The sequence below is a fragment of the Castor canadensis genome, chromosome 17 (genome assembly GCF_047511655.1).
Source record: "Castor canadensis chromosome 17, mCasCan1.hap1v2, whole genome shotgun sequence".
Lineage (NCBI taxonomy): Eukaryota > Metazoa > Chordata > Mammalia > Rodentia > Castoridae > Castor > Castor canadensis.
This window is the reverse complement of record NC_133402.1, coordinates 9,682,764-9,709,787: the sequence shown is the minus strand read 5'-3', so window position 1 is coordinate 9,709,787 and position 27,024 is coordinate 9,682,764. Positions and strand designations below refer to the sequence as shown.

At 45.7% G+C, this 27,024-nt stretch overlaps 2 protein-coding genes, 1 long non-coding RNA gene and 1 other non-coding gene across 9 annotated transcripts in view; 2 read left to right on the top strand and 2 right to left on the bottom strand.

Annotated features, from left to right (window-relative positions):
- Snx29 (sorting nexin 29) overlaps positions 1–12,832 on the bottom strand; it is a 459,033-nt gene extending 446,201 nt beyond the window's left edge. For all 5 annotated transcript variants that reach the window (XR_012443245.1, XR_012443246.1, XR_012443247.1 and 2 more), the window contains exon 1: positions 12,735–12,832. Coding sequence is in view for 1 of the 5 variants with exons in the window: in XM_074060013.1 (XP_073916114.1) it covers positions 12,735–12,741 (7 nt within the window). In the remaining 4 variants the exon portion in view is untranslated. The remainder of the gene's footprint in view (positions 1–12,734) is intronic.
- A 112-nt stretch (positions 12,833–12,944) lies between these two features.
- On the top strand, positions 12,945–20,627 carry LOC141418494 (uncharacterized). Of its 2 annotated transcripts, none has more exons than XR_012443140.1 (2): positions 12,945–13,078; positions 20,314–20,627. It is a non-coding gene; the product is annotated as an uncharacterized lncRNA (long non-coding RNA). The 2 variants fall into 2 exon arrangements; XR_012443139.1 differs by having other exon boundaries at positions 16,983–20,627.
- Positions 17,729–21,105, bottom strand: Tnfrsf17 (TNF receptor superfamily member 17). Its single transcript, XM_020167237.2, has 3 exons — positions 20,786–21,105; positions 20,289–20,432; positions 17,729–18,196 (listed from the first exon to the last, which is right to left on the bottom strand). The coding sequence occupies exons 1-3, from the start codon at positions 20,901–20,903 to the stop codon at positions 17,919–17,921; spliced, it is 540 nt and encodes a 179-aa protein (XP_020022826.1). The 5' UTR covers positions 20,904–21,105; the 3' UTR covers positions 17,729–17,918.
- Positions 21,106–24,655: 3,550 nt separating this feature from the next.
- On the top strand, positions 24,656–24,729 carry Trnaa-agc (transfer RNA alanine (anticodon AGC)). The gene has a single exon. It is a non-coding gene; the product is annotated as a tRNA-Ala (tRNA).
- Positions 24,730–27,024: the final 2,295 nt, after the last annotated feature.

Below are 27,024 nucleotides of genomic sequence, written 5' to 3'. Positions count from 1 at the left end.
AGTAGATGGTTGCCAGGGCCTGGGAGCAGGAAGAAGTTAATGTGGGTAGCAGGGTTTCCTTTAGCTGATGAAAGGGGTTTGGAACTAGATAGAGGTGATGGGTGCATAACACTGAGGATGGTGCTGTGCCACTGAACAGCTCACTTTAAAGCAATGGTTAACTCTACCTCACATGTATTATACCTCTATGAAGAAAATTTTTCATGAGGACTGCAACAGGCAAATACTGGCCAAGAGGACATTCCAAGCCCAGGAACACTAGCAGTCCCAAAGGGTGGAAGGAGACAACTCCAGGGAGCACCCAGGCCCACACTGAGTCATGAAGTAGAAAGGATGTACTTCTTTGCACATTTCTGATCATCTGTTAAGAGCATCGGTCCATGTCCTGACAAGAAATAACGGGCCACTCAAGTAAGAAAGGTCAAAGAGGTGCTGAGGAATTCTACCCAGGGGTGGAGGCTGAGAAGATTCTCAATCAGGGTGATTTCGCATCTCCCCTCCCAGACACATTCAGCAAGGTCTGGAGATACTTTTAGGTTGTCACAAATGGGAGGGGACTGTTGGTAGAGGCCAGAGATGCTGCTAAGCAGCCTACAGTGCACAGTACAGCCCCACAACCAAGAACTATCAGCCCAAAATGTTAAGAAATTCTGAATCTAAAGTAAGTTTGATCATCACATTTCACATATGACGACACTGAGGATCTAAGAGGCTAAGGAATTTCCATCTCCACTGTGGTTGGAATCCCATCTTCCTCACCTGACCCAAGAACATGCTCCAGCAATCATCTCTCCTTTGCCTACACCGCCAGTTATTCCTTCTCACCTACACAATTTCAACAGCACACAAGGATGTTGGAATACTTCCCCAAATCTAATGAAACCAGGCTTTGCTTCCACATGCTCATTTTCTGCTATGACCAGAACTCTCCAGGCCCTGCAATGGCTACTCCTGCCCCAAGCGCTGTTCCTTGCTCTGCCCTTGGGCTCTAACCTCCCTCGCCCACACTGGATGATCTACACAGTGGCCAGAGCACCTGGAAGCACAGATAAGTACACAATAAATGACTTCCCGGCATTACAGGATGCGTACAGTGATACTACTGCAATTAGCACAGCACTCCCACTAAGCCTAGCCTGTACATCTGTGGAGGTTTTCCACCGTGATCCAGTCTCTGATTTTCATGGAATAAATGTGCATCCACCTGGCTAGAATAGAGGTCAGCAAACAGTTTCTGTAAAGAGCCAATCACTACTTTAGACTTCGCAGGCCACAGGGTTGCTTTTACAAGCCCTCACCCTGCCACTGTACTGTGACAGCAGCCAAGCAGTCAAGGATAATGTGCTAACGAGCAGGCTTTGGGATGGCAGAACAGACCACTGCCTTAGAACTAATGAAGGAGAGGGGCTCAAAGACAAAAACAAAAGTGTCTGTTTCCACACTTCACGGCTGTCTTCAGACAGCTAGGCCTGAGAGTTCCCCAGCAGGCAGTACACCACCAGGTCCACATCATAACCATGTGCCCACTTTCCTTCACTCTCTGACCAAGACCCCCTGTACAGAGTCTTACAGAAGACAGGTCCACTGGAAGAATGCTACTCAATGATACTTGTGGGCATGGCTACAGGCCCAACGGTCAGTTCAGTGCCATTACTCTTAATTATGCCCCCCAGTCCCAAAACACACCAGCACTGCACATAAAACAATGGAGAGAAAGCAGAAATGATGGAGATAGGGAGCAGAAAGAGTTGCCCATATATGTTATGGCATGCACAAGACCAAGAGTGGATCCTCCGATGCCTGTAGGAGGAAAATGGAGATGCATGAGGCAGGCAGGGAGGGCAGAAAGCAGGGCAAGGTGGAGGATCATGAGCGGGGCAGGGGCCTCTTTACAGAATGCAGCCTGGAGCTGCTTCAGCTGACAGCACCTCAGCTCACAGCAATCCGAACGGCTGCCCCTTCTCCTGGTTTCTTAGCAGAGACTGGGAATGCAGGCTTCCAGGTCAATTTGCTAACACCTGATTATACTCTTTTTAGAGCTGTGCTACAGACAGCTCTGTATGAACCAAACACAACTCCTCAGGGGTGGAGGTGCCACCAATTTGCCAGTCTATACATGTCCCTTTCACATCTACCTGCACATCTGTCTACTGTGACAGAACAGGAACTAGGGCTTGTAGTTATGGATCATTTGTCCCAAGAGCAACCCAGAGTGACAAGGGCAACACTTTATCCCAAAGCTCGTGCCTTCCAACCTCTACAAGTCCAGGTTAGCCTCTTAGATGGCTCAACTTCAGTACAGTGAAAGGAATCCCTTTGCAAAGAACACTACCAAAGGCTGGGCACCAGTGGCTCACCCCAGTAATCCTAGCTACTCAGGAGGCAGAGATCAGAAGGACTGCAGTTCAAAGCCAGCTGGGGAAACAGTTCACAAGATCCTATCTCAAAGAACCTTATCATAAAAATTGGGCTGGTGGAGTGGCTCAAGGTGAAGGCTCTGAGTTCAAGCCCCAGTACCACAAAATAAAGAAAGAAAAAGAAAATCACCAAAGAAAACCAACCTCGTGATGGCCACCTTCCTGAATGTCTATTAGGCACAATAAAGTGCTCCCACAATCTTCCAGCTAAGCCACACCCTCACTAAGTCCCCATTATAGAAAGGATTATGCCCAGTTGCAAGTTGCCCTGGACTGTGAAGCCTCCCAGGGCTGGAAAGGAGCCTTCATGAATCCTGGTGCACATAAGCAACTCAGCAATTGTTGAATGGGGACTCCAGCAGAGTTCATGTCTGTGGTTCTCCAAAAGCCTGCTTTAAATGGACAGGACCTGACCAGGCCAGGACCCAGCAGCTGCTTCATGCACGTGATGAGCAGAATCGGGCAGTGTTTTGTCTGCTCAAACACTGGCCCATGCACAGATGAAAGGGACAATCATTCTTCCTCAAAGTCAGGCACTGCTGGCTCCCAGTATTGTAGAGCAGAGTGGCAGAGCTGGGCAAAAACAGACCATTCACCACCACACCATGGGAAAGAGGCACTCAGACCATCCACAAGGGCCCATGATGTCTAAGACCAAGGACCAAGTCAACAACAGATCCATAAACAAGCAAAGAATGGGAACCAATGCTCTCGAGAGCAGTGATGTGCAAATATTTTCCCTAAAGAGAAAGCAGTAAACATTTTGGGCTTTGCCAGTCATGGGATCTCTGACACAGCTACTCAATTCCACTACTGTAACATCAAAGCAGCCATAGACAAGAGAAAATGAGTGAGTGTGGCTATGTAACAATAAAACTTTATTTACAAAATATGTGGCCAGTCCAGCTTGTCAATCCCTGTTGTAGAAAAAACATTAAAATGGCAATGAGCAAATATTTTGAAGACAAAGTATATCTTCCCTCATGGTTAGACAGAGGCAAATCACACATTGATAACCACCATGCAACAACATTATATACCTATTAAATTAACCAAGAAACATCCAAAATTAAATTTCATTACATCAGCGGACTGGCTGGTAGCAATACACTGGCATAGTCAGATCTGAAGAGCAATGTGGCTGCACATACCAAAAGCTAAAAAATGCCAAGATACCTTTTGATGCCTTGGAAATTAGACCAAGGAGAAATGATAAATAACTACTTCACCAGTCCCTCCGTCTTCTAGGGATTGGGTAAGGCACTACTCACTTAAATTAAAGCACTTACTTTAATTTCTATTTCCTGTTGAGGGATTAATAGTCAGAGTAGTTCAATAATTTGCCCACGTTCAATAGTGAGTTAAATCCAGGTTGTCAACAACCACCACCACAGCACAGGATGCCTGAACGCAGCCTCACAGGCACAGAGATTTCCACTGTGGTGGCCTAGAAGAAGGATGAGTAACGATAGCCCTCAGCTCAAATCCAGCTGTTGCATCTTTCTAAATAAAGTTTTATTGGAACACAGTCACGTCCTTTCACTGCCTGGGCTGGCTGCTCTCATACCCCAACAGCAGAGATGAGTGCTTGGAGAGGAGCCCAGATGGTCCACAAGGCAGAAAATATTTACTATCTGGCTCACTGCAGATTGCCAATCCCGTCCTAGAACATCCCAAGTGCAATTTGCTTTCTTTGGCTACAATGGCAGAAAGGGTAAATAACAGCCGTCCACCACTTGCTTTTTCTAAGAATTGTGAAGGAAGGAGCATGGATAAATGCTATGTGAGTGGAAGCATCAATTCCAATGTAGACTTTGTGCAATTAGGCAGAATGCACACTTAAACTCTGAACAAAGACAGAGTGGGATAGCTAGCAATCTGAATATTTAATGGGCTAGGAAGGAATATTTATAGGCATGTTCCATGTTTTCACAATTTGTCTTTAACAATATTTTGGAATTGGCTTTTTTTCTCTTTTTTAAGTTGAGGGAGGAAAGAGCAGAGTGGAAGATCCACAGGTACAGGCAAAAGAAAATGGGATAAGAGTTAACAAGGCTCCTCTTCAGAGGAAGTGAGGCAGCGGAAGCTTCCCACCAGGCCTCTGAAGGGCTCCTGAAGCAGCAACCAGTAGTCAGGGCCAGGAAGAGGATCCTCACCCTTACAGGCTTCAAACTGCTCCACCCCCCCACCCACAAAGGCTCCCACAGCCTCTCCACTCTCGGTAAAAGTACCTCTCAGCACTTCGGCTGCTCAGAGAAAAATCCTAGGGGTCATGTGCCTCACTTAATGCCTTTGCTCAGAAATCAACCCCATGAGCATTTCTAACCACCCCATGCAAAATTTTAACTCACTTAATGCCTCTGCTCAGAAATCAACCCCATGAGCTTCTAACCACCCCATGCAAAATTTTAACTCACTTAATGCCTCTGCTCAGAAATCAACCCCATGAGCATTTTTAACCACCCCATGCAAAATTTTAACAGCCCAACCCTTTAGCTATTTTTCCATCCAGTGATTTAGCAGGACAGGCTGCACTATTGGGCTCTGGATTTAGCTTATGACCCAGATCTGCCCAACCAGGCTTATGACCCAGATCTGCCCAACCAGGCCCACAGAGATGGGTTCTAGCGGCCATGGGTTCCAGACCCTCATGGAGTCCACCCTAGGGCTTCTCTTGGAGCACTGGGGAAAGAGACCTAATCTTTGTTCAGGTATTGCTGTTATAGGATGGGGCCCAAAAGCTGCTGGTAGCCTCTTGCCTCTGTGAAGAAGAGGCTGCTTGTGGAGGCAGCCAACAGAGAGGAAAGGAGGCTGAGAGCTGAACAGAAAGATAGTACTGTTATTTCCCTAAGCACCTGGATTCAGCTCAGCCTAAAGCCAGGATTTATCCCTAAACTTTTCCATGACAAGACACTATATATTCTCATGATGCTGAAATCAGTTTAACCAGCTTTTGTCACATTCAACTAAAAAGAGTCCTGGCTAATATACATGGCATTACTCCAGCCAAACTTTTTTTGCTAAGCTTACTCAATTTGCTTCAACACTAACAGTACAGTCTTTTGCTAAGTGACAGAAGATGCACCAAACTGCCATCCAATAAATATTAAACTCTGAGTTTATGGCCAGTCTCTGCTGCCTCTAGAGCCCTGACCCTTACTGGCAGCATTTTAAACAAATACAGCTGCTTTGGGGAAAAAAGCAATCCATGCTACCTCTGGGGAATCACTCCAAAGACACAATCTAAGGGAAGGAAAATTACCTTGTACAAACATGTTTCCAAAAAGGAGGGAGGAAGTAGAAGGGAAGGAGGAAGTGGGAGGGAAAAAGAGAAGGAAGAAGGAAAAAACAAGAAGGAGGGAAGAGGGAGGGAGGAAGGCAGGTAAACTAAGTCTCTACAAGTAGTCTATAGCTGAAAAATTGTGTTCCGTGCAGAATGATGAATTAATGATGGATTATGTAGCTCATAAAAGTGATCAATATGGAGTCCATGTAGCAATGTAGTCAAGTTTTACCCTGAAATGTTACAGGTAAAAACAAAACTCAAATCTCTATGATGAAGATAAAACTACTTCAGCCTTTGTCTGCATTTTTGTCTCTTTTTTCATTATCTTCTCCATCAGAATCCTTTTTAGACATATTTCTCCTAAGCTCCCTCCATTAAATTGTAATTCCACAGATTTAATGTAACATGTTTTGTACCGTATCACATCACTGCTTTATGCGTAAGAGGAAATCTTTATCTCCCCTGAGAACCAATTTCCTCGCCCCCGCCATCGGGGGATAGCACGTCCCTGAGAATGCCTGGCCCGGGTGCAAATGAGATCGCCAGGACTTCAAGGGCTTATCTGCAATTATTTGCACATTGCCATAATTTAGAAAAGTCTATAAAAATCTTAGATTTTAAGATCACCAAGAATGTGACTTCCTGTTGTCACCTGGACAGAGCCAGGCAACACAGCAGCAGGGTCATCGGTAGGACTTAAGCATCAGCCACTGGTCAGTGGAGGAAATCAGATGTTTGCTGACGATGGGACCTTACTTCTTACAGTCACTCCACCATTGTAGACCAAGCCTGGGCCTTCATGAGGAAAAAGACTATGAATAACCTTCCCTTTCCGCTTTGAAGGAAAGCCACAAACATCCTTTGTCCATTCGCTTGATTCTTTATTCCAAGTAGAACTTGCTGCCACCAGCAGTCTGACCAATGCCAAGGAGAAAATTGTGCCCTCCCTCTGACAGTCAAGAAAAATAAGAAAAAAAAGGCCAAAATGTGCATAAACATGAGGCAACAACGGCAGCATATCATACGAGTACAGGTTGTCTTTTCCATGAATTATCTGACCTCTCTGGACCTGGCTTTTCTCACTCTTAAAACCGGGATTGCAGAAATAGTAATTACTGATGGAAAGCAGCACCTTGGACCTTCAAGACAAAAGACAGTGCTTAAGAATAATGATGACTTTCTGGCCCTACAAGTTCTGCTTCCCAATAAGAGCAAGAGTGTTATCTAGAAATCAAAAATTCCTTAGCTTGAAGAGACTGGCAATCAGTTATTCTTATCTGCAGAATTCTCTAAAGAAAACAAATCAGTTGTGACCACAACCTCCAGAAGACAACCACCTACACTTGTCTGGCAGGTATTTCTCTTCCTGACAATTTGTTTACTTCTACATGCATCCATGGGTCCTCAAGGCTGCCTTGTGTATATGCATATGTATTTGCATCAAGGTATGTATTTAACATACAATTCTGCACCCTGCTTTTTCTTAAGAGAACATTAATGCTGAATTACAGCCACGGTGATACTACAAATCTATACATTCCCCTTTACATCTCTGAGTTTTCGTCACATGACCATACCACACTATGCTTAAGCACTGCCCTATTAATGGTTATCTTGGTGGTTTCTGGTCGCATGACACCAATTAATCTTGGGTATGCATTACCTAGGGCCATTCCACTTCCTGTCTATTTGCACTTAATGTACTCAGCCTTGAACCCATCCAACCTCTGACTCTTCTCAAAAATTCTTAACCCAAGAATACAACACTCTACTTGCCAATTTATAGGCTATACAAGAAACTGAAAAACATGTTAAGCCACTCTAAAAGGAGGCAGTCAGCAAAATCCTGCAAAGAGTACAAAGGAAAATGACCATTTCCTTCAACAAAAATTGTAAGGAATAAAAAAGAGAAATGAAAGGGAAACCTGGAGTTTAAAAAAAAAAAAAAAGATACTGTGCTTCAAAGAATAATATCAAGAAATTGAGAAGAAGCCAAGCATGATGATGCATGCCTGTAATCCCAGCTACTTGGGAGGCAGAGGCAAGAGGATTTCAAGTTTCAACCCAGGCCATCATGCATCCCCAGTACCAGGGGGTGGGGGGGAAGGGACAGACATGGAAACAACTCAGAATGGGAGACAAATTTTGTAAATATACTAATAATGAATTCATCCAGAAATTACATAGAATTCTTACAGACCAAGAGTAAAAAAGAAAAACCCTAGTTAGAAAATCAATAAAGGATCTGAACAGACATTTCTCCAAAGAAGACATACAACTGGCCCAAGCGATGACACTCAGTATCACCTGTCACCAAGGAAGTGCAAATCCAAACAAGGAGATGCCACTTCACACCCACTAGAAGGACTCATCAAAGACTGGGGGAGGGGATGAGAGAAACCAGAGCCCTATGTACTGCTGGTGGAAGGGAAATGCTGCAGCCACTTGGAAAACAATCTGACACAGTTCCTAAAGTTTAAATAAAGTCGCCATACAAACCAGCAATTCCACTCCTGCCGATGTTAAGAGAAATGAAAACATCTACCCACAAAATCTTGCACGGTAACTTTCATACCATTTTCTTTTTTGTGCGTGTGTCATTGGGGTTTGAACTCAGGACCTCACGCTTGCTAGGCAGGCCCTCTACCACTTGAGCCCACTCCACCAGCCTCACAACATTATTCTGAATAGCCAAAAAGTGAAACGATCCAAATGCCCATCAGATGATGAGTGGATAAACATCCATACGACAAAACATCCCTGGCCACAGAAAGGACCAAACCACAGACACAGGCAACAGCATGGCTGAGCCTCGAAAACACTGTACTCAGTGAAAAAAAGCCAAACGCAAAGGTTACATGTTGTATGATTTCGTGTTCATAAAATACCCAGGAGAGGTAACTCCATAGAGACAGAAAGTAGATCAGCAGTAGTCAGGGCTGAGGGGAGGGGATGAGTAATAACTGCTAATGACTCCAGTTTCTTCATGGGGTAAAGAAAATGATCTAGGGACTGGGGATGTAACTCAGTGGTTGAGTGTATGCCTCGCATGCACAAAGCACTGGGTTCAATCCCCAATACCACAAAAAAAAAGAAAGAAAATGTTCTAAAATGGATTAAAGTGATGTTTGTACAATTCTGTCAATGCACTAAAATAGAAACTAAAAATCTCTTTTAAAGAGATCTAAAGAATTTAAAAGGCAAACCGATTTGTACTATGTAAACTTAAATCCTGAGTTGGAAAACTGAAAAATTTTAAGACAGTCATGGAAATTTGAACATTGACTGGATAGTTGATGATATTAAGGAATTACAGATATTAAGGAATTACTATTAATTCCTTAATATACAATAATGTAAATGAGCTATGGGAGGGTGCTTTGTTTGTTTTGGTTTGGTTTTCACAGTACTGGGATCTGAACTCAGGGCCTCAGGCTTACTAGGCAGGTGCTCTCTACTATTTGAGCCATTCTGCCAGTCCATGAGTTAAGTTTTTAAAAAGGAACTCCTATATTTTAAAGACACATGTTAAAACATTTGTAAATAAAATGTTATGGTGCTAGGGATTTGCTTCAAAACAACCTGAGATTACTCCAGAGGCACCTGCACACCCATGTTTATTGCAGCACTATTCACAATAGCCAAGTTATGGAAACAGCCAAGATGCCCCACCACTGACGAATGGATTAAGAAAATGTGGTATCTATACACAATGGAATTTTATGCAGCCATGAAGAAGAATGAAATGTTATCATTCGCTGGTAAATGGATGGAATTGGAGAACATCATTCTGACTGAGGTTAGCCTGGCCCAAAAGACCAAAAATCATATGTTCTCCCTCATACGTGGACATTAGATCAAGGGCAAACACAACAAGGGGATTGGACTTTGAGCACATGATAAAAGCAAGAGCACACAAGGAAGGGGTGAGGATAGGTAAGACACCTAAAAAACTAGCTAGCATTTGTTGCCCTTAACGCAGAGAAACTAAAGCAGATACCTTAAAAGCAACTGAGGCCAATAGGAAAAGGGGAACAGGTACTAGAGAAAAGGTTAGATGAAAAAGAATTAACCTAGAAGGTAACACCCACGCACAGGAAATCAATGTGAGTCAATGCCCTGTATAGCTATCCTTATCTCAACCAGCAAAAACCCTTGTTCCTTCCTATTATTGCTTATACTCTCTCTACAACAAAATTAGAAATAAGGGCAAAATAGTTTCTGCTGGGTATTGAGGGGGTGGGGGAGAGAGGGAGGGGGAGGAGTGGGTGGTAAGGGAGGGGGTGGGGGCAGGGGGGAGAAATGAACCAAGCCTTGTATGCACATATGAATAATAAAAGAAAAAGGAAAAAAATAAATAAATAAAAATAAATAAAATAAAATAAAATGAAAAAAAAAAAAAACAACAACCTGAGAGAAGGGCAGGAAATTCAGAGATAAAGATGAAAGACTCATGCTGGTAAATATTGGAGCCACAAGTAGTACTTGGGGGTTCATTGTACTATTCTTTCCACTTTTATGGTGCTTGAAATTCTCTACTTAAAAAAGGGGGCCAGCCAGGTGCCAGTGGCTCACGCCTGTAATTCTAGCTACTCAGGAGGCAGAGTTCAAGAGGATTGCACTTTGAGGCCAGCCCAGGAAAATGATTCACAAGACCCTATTTCAAAAATACCCAACACAAAAAATGTAACTGAGTGGCTCAAGTGATGGAGTGCCTACTTAGCAAGCTAGAGGCTGAGTTCAAACCCCAATAACACCCCCAAAACAGGGGAGTGGGTGGCAGAAGAGGAAATATTTCCCTGCCACATTACACTATCATGTGCCAATTATCAATCCCACAGGTGGGGAAGCTCACTTTCAAATGTATTCTCAAGAAACAATTAAAAATACCCTTGGGCTGGGGTGAATCACAGTAAATAGAGCAGGTACAAGACCCTGGGTTTGATCCTTACCACTGAGGGGAAATAAGCTTTAGATTTTTCCTTTCTTTTCCATCCTCAGGGACTACTTCCTCCAAAACAAGGTTTTCAGCTGAATGCTTTTTCCTAAAAAGCCATTTGGTGGTCTTTTATCATTTGTTTGGCTTTAGACCTAATGATTTTTTAATTAAATTTAAAACTTCCTGAGTTTTGATATTAAGTGGCTCCTGATCAATTTCCTTTTCCTTTGTCTTCTCAATTTCCTTTCCTCCTCTGATGAAGGCAGAAGAGAGAATTTCCGGTGCAGAAATTAAAAGTTTGAGAAAAGGAAAAGAAAGGGTTGGGGCTAAGGGTGTACCTCAGAGTCCAACACCTGCTTAGCATGCCTGAGGCCCTGGATTCATCCCCAGCACCACATGGATTAGTAGCAGGCCACAAGTTCCAAAACTGGGTCAAACAATAACCCTGCCTCCAGTCCACATGTGTCTTTCTGAAAACAACCACAGCCCTAAGTTCCAGACAGTAAGCCACCATGTGAGAAGCACAATACATTCAGTATTGAGTAATACTGTTTAGTCATTACAATAAGCCTAGGAGACAGACACTTATGTATTCCCACTTTCTGGAACTTCCAAAATGGTCAAGTAATATATCCTAAATTACACAGCTCCAAGTGGCACAGTCAGGACTTGAACCCAGGATGTCTGGCTCTAGGGCCTGCACTTAGCCAAGCCTCAATACCTCCTGGTGGAAGCCAGCCAGCTCAGGACATCTTGCTGTGCTGTCACCAATATTCAAGGACCTTATACAGAGCCAATCATTTGCTATGGCATCAGAAAGTGGACTGTCTGGCAGGAAGCCCCCTCCCCAGGTACCTCATTAGGACCCATTTCACTAACCTTGCTCTTAAAACAGGAAAAACAAAAAGCACATAACTTTTTTTTTTGAAAGATCTTCAAAAATAACTTAGAAAAGAGCAGCACCTTTTGCCATGGCCCCTCTCCACCACCAGGAGCCCTGGGATGGAAGGTGACTGCCAATGGGGGTGGCAGGGAACTGGGTGCAATGCCACAGTGAAGAGAAAAACAGGCATTAGGAGGGTAGGCGGGTCCTCCTAAGTGGATCCAGATCCCACAGGGATCCCACAGGGGCCGGAAAGAGTCAGGGGCCAGTTGAGAGGCCTCCTGAGTCACACTCAACACCCAGAATGACTTAGCACCAAAACACCAACAGAACTCTGCAGAGGGAGGACAGAAGAGGACACACAGTCAAGGGACTAAAACTTAAGGAACACTTAAGACCGGCTGTCCACACCCACCTCCCTTACACTTCCAGCCTCCCTCCCCACACACACACACCCTCCCTGGTGGGCAAAGCGACGGTCTCAGATGGACCAGCCCTGGGCAAGACGGGAAGAGTGACAGGTCAGGCCGGAGAGACTTAAAATGATGAGCGAGAAGGAGAAACGGAAGGGGCTGGAGTATGAAAGAACAACCGAGGGTGGAAACCAGGCACACGGCAGGGAAGATGCGGGCTCAGTGGGAGAACTGGCGCGTGCATCAGCACTGGGGGACAGGGGTGAAGGGAACAAGAGGGATCCGAAAACAAGGCGGCTGGACAGGTGAGGGACCTTTGAGGACCAGGCGCTGCTGCTCTAATTTGCTGACAAGGGTCCTGGGGCCAGCAAGTGTCCAGGGACACTGGGGAGAAGCGGAGGGGACTGCAGACAAGGGGCCTGGTAGGGGCATGGCTGGGGACGGGATGGGGACCCGGACTAAGACTCAGGGATGTCTGTCAGTGAAGGGGGGCTGAGACCCGGGAGATCTCAGAACTGGGGGTCCGCACACTGGGAGGGACTGGGGGACAGCAGCCTCCAGGAACTGTTGTAACCGGTGGGGTCAGGGGACAACGAGTGCGCGGCCGCAGGCGGTCAGAGATCTGCAGGTGACCAGCGGCCAGGACCCGGGAGGACTGGTGGCCAGGGATCAGGAGGCAGGGAGTGATGGGGCAGAGGTCTGCGATAGAGGGGGACTCGGAGAGCCGGAGCGTGCAGCTGGAGCGGCGGGAACCGGAGCAGTCGGGTCGGGTGACAGCGGCGGGGCCACCACTCACCGCTCATGATGCCGCTCCGGGGACCGGTGCCTGCGCCGTGCCGCCGCCACCGCCGCGTCTGCTGCCGCCAAGCTCCACACAGGCCGGGAGACAGCGCGCCCACCCCGCCCGCCCGCCCGCCCGCCCGCCGGACCCGCCCCGGAAGTAGAGCGCCGCCACCGCCCAGATCCCGCCCCCTGACCCGGAACGTAAACACAAACGCCGGCGGGGGCGTGAAGGCGGTGGTGAGGGGACACGCGCGGGTGGCGGAGGTCGCGGCTGGTCCCAGCTCAGCGGTAAATGCTTCCGCGCCCTCTTGCGCCTTACTCCTCTGTCCCGGCGTCAGACAGCGGAGGAAGCCACGAGTAAGCGGACAATACAGTTCCGAAGAGGGATGCTAGCGGGGAGGGAAATGAGAGAAGTGCAGCCAGGCGTGCTGGGCACAGAAAGCAGACGTAGGAGGGTCGCGAGTTCGAGGCCTGTCTGGGCAAAGTTAGCGAGACCGTGTCTCAAAAACAGAACTCGAGTGGTAGAGTGTTTGCATAGCATGTGTAAGGTCCTGGGTTCAACCCACAGTACTGCAAAAATTATAATAATTGATAATAACAAGCCAAAGCTGCAGATGAGCAATCCCGGAGGGCCTCGCTAAAGAGGCGACTTTGGGGCCAAGACCTGGATACAATCAGAGGGAGTCGGCCCAGGAAGATCCCCAGGAAAGGTATTCCAGAAGGAACGAGTGCAAGTCTGGAGGGGTTGGCTGGCTGAAGCATGAGGATAAGTGAGACAAGAGATAGTGGGAGGACCTCGCAGGCCAGAGGAAAGAATTTGAAATAGGAGGATCGCGAGTTCAAGGCTAGCCTGGGCTATGTATGAAGCCCCTGTCTAGGAAAAAAAAAAAATAGGACTAAGAAAAGAGTGTTTTCCCAATTTGTTTTGCCCACTCCCAGAGAGAAAAAATATATTTCATGTTGCAAATCTGTAGACTCGTGTATATTTAAGGAGATATCTATAGATAATTCATTCCTTTCTTTTTTCTTTTTTTTTTATTGCTGACCGAGACTTACTCAGTTGATCCATGGGTAAATCTTGATCTATAGTTGTAATACCAAGGACCGAGCCCCACTAGGAAATAGAGCCAGAATTGCAGCCTGGTTCTCTGTGGCCCCACAGCCCTAGGGGTCTCCCTGCTACTTTACCTCTGAGCACATAATCTCCACTTATGCCCTCCATCTCCCACCCAGCCCACTCCACACCCCAAGAATTTACCTCTAAGGAAAAGATCTGCTAAGGCCCAGACCTCTTTAGAGAAGAATGCTCTACAAAGTTAGTTATCATAGGGGATAAGTGGCAATAAGAGTTCTCAGCTGTTGTATCAATAAAAAGATAATCCTGATACTGGATGAGGGGTGAGGGGGTTTCCCCTAGATTTCCAGTTTCCACACAAAATCACAGGTACCTGAGATCCACAAACATGAAAAGAATTTCAAGGTGTCTCTCAACAGAGAGTCTCACAAGGCTGTAGCTTTTACAAGGATTTATTTCGGTATAGCAGGATAAGGAAGAGAGAAATGGGGGATGGGGCATTTCCTGTTCCCCATGCAGGAAATGGGAGTAAAGACTCCAAATGGTGGCTCTTACTTTACACTTTCTGAACTGAGGGAATAAGTCTAGCAACTCATAGACAGTGGTGGCTAAGATGAGTGCTAAAACATGGAGATCAGCTCTAGGCCTACTCAAAATGTAGGGGCAGGAAGTAAGTTTTATGACTTGCCTTTGCCACTCTTCCTGCTTCTATCTCTTCAAGGAGCCGTGTAGCTTCTTAACATCTGGAAGGAGAAGGCAGATGCAGACAGCCCCTTTAAGTCTCCTTGTTCTCATAACTCAAAATCTAAAAGGAGGTGGGAAGGGATCTTGCTGTTCTGGCTTTTCAGTTTTTACTTCCTCTGTCCTGTGTCTGAGTCTGAGCCTTTTAATATTTATTAAAAAACAGTAATTTGCCTGTCTCCTCATCTATCCTACCTCAGGTCAATATAAATAACTATTTCTTCTTTCCCCAAGTTTTCATTATAAAATACTTCACTTTTTTAGTCCCAGTGGCCATTTTTCTGAGCCTTGCAACTTGCTGGTGACTGAGAGAACTTGTCTCAGGACAAGTGCTTTGTTTTTGGCTGGCTTCCCTAATACCTCAGTAAACTTCTCTTTCAGAGATCTTTCGGTCTCAGTGTTTTTTGTTTTTGTTTTGCAGTACTGGGCTTTGAACTCAGGGTCTTGCACTTGCCAGGCATTCGTTCTATCACTTGAGCCACACCCCAACCCAATGCCCATCTTTTATAAGTTGATCCTCCCAAGTAGCCAGGATCACAGGCCTCAGCACCCCACTGTCAGTGTCCATTTTGATTCCACAGTGGAAAGTACCAAAGCCCAACTGTTCAATAGCTGAGCAAATCATGCCTAGCACACAAGTGACCTCTTGCAGGAGTTAGAAATGCTGATTGGAAAGACTGCAAATGTGGGAGAAAGCCAGTGATGATAATTACATGAGAAAGCCCACGCTGAGAAGTTGGTGTGCCGTGATTACATTTGTCAAAATACACCTGTGTGCAGGAGCCATGAGAGACTGGAAAGATGAGAAGGCACATTATTCGTTATGAGCCTTTTCTGTCACCCTGAGTTTGTGCTGGTAAGTGGCAGCTAGCTTGATGGTAGTGTAGGCTGCTCACCAGAGAGAGATGATCAAACAGTAGAGTGTTCAGTCCCACTCCCAAAATTAACTGGAAAGTAAGATGGATAAAACCTCTTAAACTGCAAGATTGGTGTGGCTTCTGCTTTATGGTGCCAAGAAAGTATGGAAGCCCTGTGCCCTTCCCCCATACCTCGCCCTCTCATCTGGCTGTTCACTGGTATCCTTTATAATAAACCAAGAAATGGAAGCAGTGTTTCCCTGAGTTCTATGCACTGTCATAGCAAATTACTGAACCTGAGGAAGGGGGAGGTGGTGAAAACTCCAGTTACAGCCAGTGGGGCAGAAGTCACAGCCTGGAACCTTCAATTGGTGTTGGAGAGCAGGCATGTCATCTGTGGGATCTGACACTGTCTCAGGTAGATGATGAAAGTGTTGGCTGTGGATTGCTTAGTGCCTGGTGAACACCCCACACCATGATCCTAGAAGTGCTCTATGTTGAATGTGAGCACAGAAAAAGTGTTTTCCTGTCCATTGTGCTGTATGTTTTCTACCACCAACCACCAATAGTAGTATTGTAAATCTTTCTCCTCAGGATCAGTTTGTAGGAATCAAAAGTTTAAGGTCAATAGCTCATGTGGTTTTAAAAAATCTATACTCATTGAGGAGCTTGAATGGAGAGGGGGAGCCTGTGAGAAGCTGGGGCCGATATTTGAGGCCATGCACTAGGAAAGGAGTGTGTACCTGTCCCTGGGGAGAGACCAGACCTCAGCAGGACCAAACAATACACATAACTATAATAGCAACGAATACAAGTACTTACAAAGCAGGCAGTTTTAGAAACCCTGTAAATGAACTCTAAGCTCATTTAATCCTTAAAACAATGTGACATGCAGATGCTATTATTATCCTCATTTTACAGATAAGGAAACTGAAGCCTAGAGTCTTTACGTGACTTTCCCCTAGTTACCCACAGTCTGTAATTGCCTAGGAGTCAGGATTCAAACCCAGGCAATCTGGTTCCTTGAACTAATCCTTTAACCACTATTACCATATTGTCTCCTGTAGTCTGGGAGGACACAAACTAGAGGAATGAGAGCCCTTATAGGCAAAAAGTTCCCATATCCCAATTGTGCACAAAAGCCTCAGAGCCCCAAGACTTTGAGGGTCCATCTGTGGTGCCAGTAGGCATCTTAACAATGACCAAAGTCAATGGATGACCAGATGGTACCCACTGTGACATTGCCTTTCCATAAGACCTTAGGTCCTTTGCATAAAGCCTGGGAAAGGAGCCCTCGCCCAGTAAGGACCAAGATAAGAGACCAAAGAGATGGGGAAGTCAGAAATAGAATGGAATGAAATCGATGGGCAGAAGGAAAAAAAAGAATCTATGAATCTGTCTAGCTTAAATCCTGACTCTGCCACTGCTGTAGTTTGAAAGTGTCCCATCTGCAATTCAGATGTTGCCAAAGTGATAATATTGAGAGGTGGTGATGGCCCATTGAAGGTGCGCCCCTTATGGATGGCATTAAGACCCTTGTAAAAGAGACTTCACACTGGCTTCAGTCTCTTCCTCTCCCATCTTCCAGTGCATGAGGACACAGCAAGAAGGCTCTCAACAGACACCAGCACTTTCATCTTGGACTTCCCAACCTCCATAACTGTGAGAAAATAAGTTTCTGTTCTTTATACATTACCCAGGGCTGGTGAAATGGTTCAGGCAGTAAACTGCCTGCCAAGTAAGTGTGAAGCCTGAGTTCAAACTCCAGTACCACAAAAAAAACAATTATATGCATTAAACCCAGTCTCAGGTAATCAGTTATAGTAGAACAGACTCAAGACTAATATTACTTTGCTCTGATCAGTTTCTGTCATCTGTAAGATAGAGTTAATAGTGGTTCACCTGCCTGCCAGTGCCTTAGTACATTGAATGAGTAATACATATAAGGCACTTGTAACAGTCCCTGGATAGCAATAAACCTATAAAGTGTTATCTATAATTACTGTGACATACACCACATTTGGACTGAAACCAGTACCTAGTTCACCTTAGCCACCGTGTGCAATTACACATTTATTCGTATAATTCTAATGCCCAAAGCCTTCATTAGCTTGAAGTCCACAAGGCCTAGAAACAACTGTGCACTGTGTGCTGAATTAGCATGGCCGATGCTAGGCTTCTCCTATTTACAAAAGTACACTGGATATCCTTGCTTTCTTTCCTTTAGCAATTAAGAATCCAAGCAACCTTAAATGTGTATACAAGAAAAAAGTGGTCTATGCACAGAAATGTGAGAATGGGGGTCTACAGACTGCGCTGGTTGGTTGGTTGTTTCCAGGAGTCAAGAATTTATTCATGAAAACAAAGAATTTTCCAGATAAGCCCCCAACAATAAGATAGGGAAGCATGTCTAATATAAAGTATTTCCAGAATTAAAGGACAAAAGCTGTGTCAGTAATGGATAAACTTGGTTATCGTGAAGAAATCGGAAACATCTTATTTTCCTGACGGTCAAAAAGATGAATCATCTAGTAGAAATTGATTTCTCTATCCCAGTGGCACTTGAAGCAGCTGGCAGGCTTTTGCAGTAGTCATTGGTTTTCGTGGTAACAAGAATGGTTGCACCCTCCTCCATGGCCGGGAGAGGAAAGAAATGGTCAGCCTCACCCGTGGGTTTGCTGTTGACACAGTCTTCACAAGTGCATTCTTCTACTGTGTACCCCAGGCTTCTCGGGAGGATCACATTTTCACCCACCCTACTTTTGTCCAAGTTGGCATTAGTCACGTCCAGGAGAACTGATCCTGATGGCACAGAAACAGAAACATGAACCTAAGCTTTCTAGGGACAGTCTTAGTGCACCTCGGGACTGAAAGCACCACAAGACGATGGAGCCTGTCCTGCACTAGCAGTCATAGGCTAACAGACCCCAGGCCACAAGGGGCTCTACAGCAAGCTTGGTTTGGAGTGTTTTTAAGTGTTTGCTTGTTTGTTTTCTGCTGATTGCATTTAAAAATCAAGAGATTTCTCAAACAAATCAAGGCTCTGAAAAGACAACAAAGTATGACAACACAGAAGCAACATGGAAAAACTCGGCTGGAGTTGACAGCAGCAGCCATGGGCTCTCCAGCTGGCCCTGCAGGTGCATCTGTTACCCATTTGGCCTTTGCAGACATTGAGGTTTTAGCTTTATCTCACACACATGAAAGTGACAGAAGTTACCATATGTGACAGGACACCAAAGTCAGGGCCTATGGGAGACATTGTGCAACGTGAAAGTAAAGATGCTTCTCTTCAGAGCACCTTGCAGCAAATGAAAACTTGTATTAAGTGAGCCTCCCTCCTATGTGCCCCACTGTGCACCTGTGAAAGGACGCTTTCCACTTCCCAGCATTCCACATGTAACTTTACCTTCTAAAACATCTGAATCATGCTAGAAATTAGCCAGACACAGAAAAAATACTTATGACCTCACTTACATGTGGAATCTAAATAAGGTAAATTCTAGAAACTGTAGAAGGATGGTATGGGGAAGAGAAGGGGAATTTGGGGCTGATGGTCAGAGGACACAGTATAGCATATAACAGTTTTATGTGATGAATAAATCAAGATCTCCAGTGTGGCAGGATGTCTGGTGTAGGTACTGTAAATTAGCTAAGAGGAGATTTCAGCTGTTCTTACCCCAGATAAGAAAAGATAAGGGGCTTGTGGACAGGCTCAAGTGGTAGAGTGCCTGCCTGGCAAGCATGAGGCCCTGAGTTCAAGCCCTAGTACCACCTCTGCCCCTCTCCCCCCACCAAAAAAAAAGTTATCAATTTGACTGGGCACCAGTGGTTCACACCTGTCATCCCAGCTACTGCAGAGGCAGAGATCAGGAGGATCATAGTTCAAGGCCAGCTGGGCAAATAGTCCCAGTTACCCTATCTCAAAAATACCCAACACACAAAAAAAAGGGCTGGTGAAGTGGCTCGAGTGGTAGAGCACCTGCCTAGCAAGCGTGAGGCCCTGAGTTCAAACCCCAGTACAGAAAAATAAAAGAATAGGTAAATAGGTAAGGAGATGGATCTGCTAATTTGCTTGGCTGTAGTTATCATTTCACTATGTATATGTAATCAAAATGTTCTACTTAAATATATACAATTTTTATCTTATGTTAAAAAAATTCATTCTCCACTTGTCTATGAGATCCCAAGGGGAAAAGAAAATGAGTAAACTCTATGGAGCAGTCATCCACCTCCTACTGCTTTGGAAAGCAAATGAGGTGGCTGCTCAGACTGGAAAATAAGTGCATAAGAAATAGGACAGTGGCTGCCATGTGTTTAAGAATCAGCTCATGGCAAAAGTGCTACAGAAATATTTTCATCTGAAGAGGCCCTCGGGTAGAACGTGTACTTCTCTGATACTGACTCTCCACTACTTGATAAGGAATTATTTTCAAGATGATTGCTCAATCCAGGACCAACTGGTTATTCATTTCTAGCATTTTTCAGTAGTAAAATGTTCACTCCAGCAAACAGTTCCTGTATTTGTATTAAAAACATGACCAGATCTTGCCAAATGTGTTTTTTCCTGACAATAGCAGACCTAGCTAGCAGTTTTTGGTAGCAGGACATTTAATCAATGTGCTAACTTTAGTCAAAGATGTTTTCCCAGGAAACAGCAGTACTTCAGTACAAGAATTAATTAGCAAGGGAAGAAGGGGGCGGGGCTGACATTGTAAGGAGAGCTGCAAAAGGTGACAGTGCCAGACAGAAGACTCTCCTGCCTAACTGTCCACTCACACACCTGAAAGTGCTCTAACAGAACAGAAGAGTGGATGCTAAAAAAAGAAAAGCAAATGAAACTGACAGTAGTCACCCTCAGAAATAGTTTTCAGAGATTCGCCATCAAACCAACCTGTGTGTTTAAATTCGTCCTTCAGAGGTTCCCAGCTCATCTTCCTGAGCAAGAACACTAGCATGAGGACTGCCAAGGACACCAAACTGAGGCCCAGACAGGCCCAGAGAACAGCATTCGTCGCCTTTGCCGCCGTGCTCATACCTTTATTAAAAGAATACCGGAAATAATAAGCTGAAGACGAAATCGTCACATCAAGCAGGAATCATTGGCCATCCCTTCTCTAATCCATCAGCATTGACTTTGAAATTCTAAATACCAGGTAATTAGAAGAGCTGATTTAAAAAAAAAAAATCTGTGTCTCCAGCAAGGTTGAATAAAATTGAGTTCAGTTCTGAATACTTGGTTCCTATAGACTTCGAAATTATCGCTGTTTCCTTTCTCCATTTGATTCAGAAAAATCTCCCCATCTTCCCGACAATGTTTATTCTCTGAATAAACTGAGTCATAGGGAGTATGTCACACTGAGGCCTAGTTGTTGAAGCCCTCTTACTTACTTGCATTACAGTAACGCTGACACATTGCAGGAGGGGTGTTGGAACATCGAAGGTGACAAGGTTTGCAAGCGTGCAGCAGGCTGTCAAAATACTCATTTTGGAAGCACTGCTGAGCCATCTGGAACTTGATCCCACAAAGAAAGAAGGGAACAAAAGAAAGAACAGCATGGAAGGACAAGCAAAATCTCAAAAGAATTACCCAGCAAATGCAGTGACAGCAGCTAGAATATCGAGGAAAAAAGACTTGCAATCACACTGTTGGTTCTTATGGGGGTGTCAGCACTGTGGCTAAAGATTTGAATACCACCTCTACTGCACGGTTCTATGCTGGAGGCCTGGGTGGGGCAAGGTGAGGTTTTAAATATCATGCCAAACCATACCTGAAACAGAAACTGCTTATTTATAGAGGAAATTTCTCAAGCAGGTGATAGTTGCAAGATGTAGACTAAATCTTCACTTCAAACACTAAATCCAGTAGCCATTTCTGGATTATCTGCTTATGAGCTATATGGTGTGATAGAGACAGGTAAGACCAGGTCTGTGGTCTTTAAGAACTTAAAATCTAACAGGGAAGATCAAGTAAACCTAAACACCAGGAGGGGCAGTATGACTGATAGGCTGGGAGAGGAAAGGCGAGTCAAAGTCACACATGGCTTTTGGGTTCTGAACCTGAACAAGGGAAGAATTGCAGTGCACTGATGAGGAATGAGGAAGTGGGAAAAAAGCTAGAGGCTTGTGGGAGCTGGACCCAGGGTATTAAAAGTAATCCGTATTCCACTGTTGAAAATTGAGAAAGTCCCAATGAGCAGGTAGAAAAAACATCCGTGGTCCAGGCATGTGAAAACAATCATCTTAACCTTCAATGCATCCCAGAGGTTGCAAACAGACTGCCAGTGTGTTCTGTTTGACCAGCCTCTGATAGATAGGCTTCTAGAGGGATAGAGGGATGGATGCATGGATGGATTTATGCAGTGCATTTTATGTGCTACATAAATGAAATCACTTGAGTTTGCTTTTAACCATAGTGAGTGAGATTCACATAGGTAGCTATGTCCTGATGTCCACTAGAAATACACAAGACAAGGCTGAGGGTGTAGCTCAGTGGTAGAGCACCTGCCTAGCATGTGCAAGGTCCTGGGTTTCATCCCTACCACTGCTAAGAAAAAAACTAAAGACAGAAATATGGCTAGGCACTCATGGCTCACACACCTGTAATCCTAGCTGTTCAGGAGGCAGAGATCAGGAGGATGGAGGTGTGAAGCCAGCCTCGGCAAATAGTCCACCAGACCCTCTCTAGAAAAACCCATCACAAAAAAGGGCTGGTGGAGTGGCTCAAGGTGGAGGCCCTGAGTTCAAGCCCCAGTACCACCAAAAAGAAAAAGAAAGAAATACGGGACTCAATTAAAATGCAAGGAAATGACAAACTCCAAAGTCAATATAGTGATTCTTTCTGGGGTAGGTGAAGGGAAGGACAGCCCAAAACAGGCTTGTTAAATATTGATTGTATTTGATTTATTAAGCTGAGTGGTGGATACACTGACACTCACTGTATTTTCCTTATGTTTTTGTTATTCTTTACAATGTTTTCATGTTTTAAAAATAGTACATAATAAATGTTAGGGTGGTGACAGAAAAATGCAAAAATTAAAAACAGCACACTTTTTTCTTCATGGTACTAGCGTTTGAACTCAGGGCCTCACGCTTGCCAGGCAAGTGCTCTTATCACTTTAGTCACTCCATCAGCCCACAAAATAACACATTTTTAAATGCAGGATTTAAGCCAAGAAAAGAACTAAGATGTTAATCAAAACTTCAAGCTCCTCCAGGGTTCTGGCAGCGAGGTCAGGGGCACAACCATGTGCTCTCCCAGTAATTTAAAGGTTGCAAAGAGTACAGGCTTTGGAGTGGTTGGTCCAGAGAGCTACCTCTGGAGGCTCCTCAGAGCTGCTCTGCCTCCTCATCCCGGGGCTATGGTTTGAGAACAGAGGATAACCCAAGTCTAGTCAGCCTCAGGCTTCAGCTGTCACTCACAGCTCTGAGCAAGCGAATCCAAGCCAAGCTGCCTCAAAGCTCCCAAGCTGTCAGTAGTGCCCACCTGAGCAGCAGTCGGAGATAGCCTCCCAAGAATGATCGCATTTATTTGGCAAAAGCAGAGCACTACAGTGGGAACACTCATGAGGAGTAAACTGTGAGTGTATCCACAGAGCAGGAGGCAAGGGAACGTGTTTTAAAAAGTGAGATGAAGGCCTGGTGGACTGGCTCAAGTGGTAGAGTACCTGTGTAGCAAACATGAGGCCCTGAGTTCTAAACCCCGCTGCCGCCAAAAAATAAAAATAAAAAGTGAGATGAGAGCCAGTTCCAGTGCCTCATGCCTTTAATCCTAGCTACTCAGGAGGCAGAGATCAAGAGAATTGAGGTGCAAAGCCAGCCCAGGCAACTAGTTCTTGAGCCCCTGTCTGGAAAACACAACACAAAAAAGGCCTGGCAGAGTGGCTTAAGTGATAGAGCACCTGCCTAGAAAGTGGGAGGTCCTGAGTTCAAGCTTCCAGTACCACCAAAAAAAAAAAGTAAAAATTGAAAAGCCAGAGCAGCTAGCTCCTCCCATCTCCTTTTAGATGTTGAGTTATAAGAGCAGGGAGACTTCTCTGAGATGTTAACAAGCTGCAAGACTCCATGGATAGGTGGAGGAACCCAAAAAAAAAGGGAGAAGTCCTAAAGCACACCCATCCTAGTGACCTAGATCCATTATCTTTTTTTTTTTTTTTTAAGTGGGACTCAGGGTTTGGTGCTTGCAAAGCAGGCACTGTACGGCTTGAGTCCAGTTTTACTCATGAGATGGGGTCTTGTGAACTATTTGCCTGGGGTGGCCTTGAACTTCAATCCTCCCAATCTTAGCCACCCACATAGCTAGGATTATAGGCGTGAGCCACCAGTGCCCAACTTAACCAAATATTACTGGGTAAGGCTTTCTGGTGCATTGCAGTCCAAAATGAAAGAGGCCTCAAAAGAACCCAAAACAAGAAAGCAAAGAAAGAGCAGACACCAGACTAGAAGTTCTGGCCCTCCAGTGCCCCCATAAACTGTGATGGGTTAGCATCTTCAACTTGAGATGGAGCCCAGGGGAAGTGGCCTGTACCTAGGGAGGCTGGGGGACATGAAGCAGCTCAGAGCCAGGATCTAAGGAGGCAGGGCTTCTTCCTCCTTCCTGCCCTCCTCCTTGATCTCCCTGCATCCCTCAGAAGCCTTGTTTGCTAGGGATGTGAAAAGGTTAGTTTTATTTGGGGCCAATTCTCGGGCTCTTCTCATTTTCCATGAGGATTCTCTTTGAAGATCAGTTCCTCTGAACTCTTCTCAGAAGCACCATCCATCAGCTCTTCAGAATTCTTCAAAGTGACTTCACTTGGATTTCCTGGACATCCCAATGGTTCACAATTGCAGGGTGCACTGTGTCAGGGAAGTTGGATTTTTCTTTCTCTAATTACTGGTTTCTCCCTGGAACACTTCTTTCCTCCAGTTTAAACACCAAGCTCCATAAGACACAGCCTGCTGAGAGGGCCCTATCTGCATCAGATGATCTGAGAGGCCAACAAAAATCCTTCTACCCGCTAAACCTTCATCTCCTTCCTACTACACACGAGACACTGAACCAGGCACCACAGGACAACAGTGAGTTCATTTTAGATGTGGTCTTTGCCACAATGAAGCTTACACTCTTATTAATTTAAAAAGTTAAGCTGGGCACCGGTGGCTCACACCTGTAATCCTAGCTACTCAAGAGGCAGAGATCATGAGGATTGTGGTTCAAAGCCAGCCTGGGCAAATAGTTTTGAGAGACCCTGTCTCAAAAAAAACCCATCACAAAAAAAGACTGGTGGAGTGGCTCAGGTGGTAAGAGTGTCTGCCTAGCAAGCATGAGGCCCTGAGTTCAAACCCCAGTGCCACCAAAAATAAAATATTTTAAATTAAAGTAATAAAGTACATACAATTATGAAAATGCAGGACTAGGGATGTAACTCAAGTGGCAGAGCACATGTCTGGCAAGCTCAAGGCCCTGAATTCAAACCCAGTACCTCCAATAAATAAATAACAGTATAAAATAGGTACAATTATGAAAATGCTATAAAGAAAGAAGCATGGTACTAAGATTGAAACTGAAAAGAAGTGAGGGTGGAGGGCAGGCACTCAGTGGTAACTAGGGTTCTCTGAGAAGCACGGGCCAAGATGAAGCTAGCCAAGATGGGCTTACTGAGGGGAATGCCTAGGAAGGACAGAGGGAAGAAGCTGAGAAGGGGAAGAGGCTTCAGAGCTCAATGCACCATCATCACTGAGGCCACCACAGTCTATTAATCTACTTTCTGTCTCTATGGATTTGCTTATTGTGGACATTTCATGTAAATATCATCCCACATGTGGATTTCTAGGTCTGGCTTCTTTCACTTAGCACAAAGGTTTCAAAGTTCACCCATGTTCTAGCATGTATCATACTTCATTTATTTCTATGTTTAAGTAATAGTCCATTAGCCAGGCACGAGTGACTCATGCCTGTAATCCTAACTACTCGAGAGGCAGAGATCAGAGATCACAGTTTGAAGCCAGCCCTGGGCAAACAGTTCTGAGGCAGGCAGGTTAGGGATAGTCTGGAACTGCTTCCCTCACTCAAGGGCTCCTCCCCCAGCCCACAGGTGAGAGGGGCCAGGTGATGATGTAATGTCTCCCCACCTCCAAGTTCAAGGTGGTACTAAAAAACCCACCAAGACACCCCAGCCCTTCTTCCCTTTCCTTACCTGGTGGAACGAGTGACTGCCCTTTCCTCAGTAAAGCTACTGTACCTCATCCCATCCACATTTTCTGCTTGGATTCTTCAGTTTTTGCGTTACAAGGACCAAGATCTTCTAAAAGCACCAATTGCCGATAACATTTGTGGGAAGCCAACCAAGAACAACCAAGGAGTGAGATCCCAATATGCTATCTCTGCTAATCCTTTTTATTGCAATCCATCTTTCTCTGTCCTTTGGCCCCACACCTCACCACCTGGTGTTTCAGAACCAGACACCACTCACAACTTGGGTGGTATGGGACCTTCACACTGGGACACTCACCCACTGCTGGGAACTTGTTTGGAGCTCCAGTGCAAATAAGCCACACCCTGATTGACAGGATGAAACACTCCCCCACAGGACTCATGTGCTCCTGGAAGCACCCCAAGGCACAGAGTTCCTGTCTGAGCCTCTGAGGGGCTGACAGACGCCTGCCCTGGGAAAGCACAGCTGCTCAGAAAAACAGGAGGGAGCCACACGGACAGGGAGCAAATAAACTGCTACCTGCGGGTTGGGAGACTTGCATTCTGCTTGCACTCACCTGGGGTGGGGGGGGTGGACAATAAAACTACAGGCATTTGCACCTATCAGGGAATGCACTCATGGTAAAGGGAACGGACCCTTACTGCCCCATTCCGGATGCCGTGTCCCGCCCACCGCCAGCACCTAGGGATGGGCGTGCACACAGAGCCTCCCAGCGCACCCTTCAGGGTGGGCACAGGCAGCGCGATGCACGTGCAGCTTGGCACACACATGCGGTTTCCCGGCCCTCTGCTCCAGGTAACTGTGTGCACGTGCTTGGGGAGCGCACGCATTTTTCTTGGCCCACCCCTCAGGGTAGGGGGAACCTCTGGAAGTTCCCGCTCCAGAGGACCAGAGCAGGCCGCTGCTGTGCGGGACCTCGGAAACTCCTGCCGCTGCTGGCGCAGAACCTCTGGAACTCCCACTGTAGTCAGGCGGGATGTCGGGGTCCCACCCCATGAGCCACTGCTTGGTATGGTCCTTAAAGTGCAGCCACCGTGACCGCAGAGGCAGCAGCAGTGGCGTGTGGGCTGCAATAGTTACAGCCACAGCTATACTAGGCAAATGGGGCCACAGCACCTGCATGCCACTTATGCGTGCTCAGGCCTTCTGCATGGACCAGCAGCCTCCAGCTGAGCTGACCGAAAGAGGGAGTGCAAAGGCACAGCAGCTCCACTGCTAGTGGGAAAGCCAGGGAGTCAAGGTGGGTGATGGCCCAGCAGCCCACAGAGACCACATGTGCTCTCCTCAGCCACACCTTGCACCATGGCAATGGTAGTGACAGGAGGGGGCTACATGCCCCACAAGACTTGGGTCCACAGCCCCCACTCCAGGGACCAAAAATTAAAAAGGTAGGTGCCACCTCTGGTGACCAAGGTCCCATGCCTAATCAAACCATCT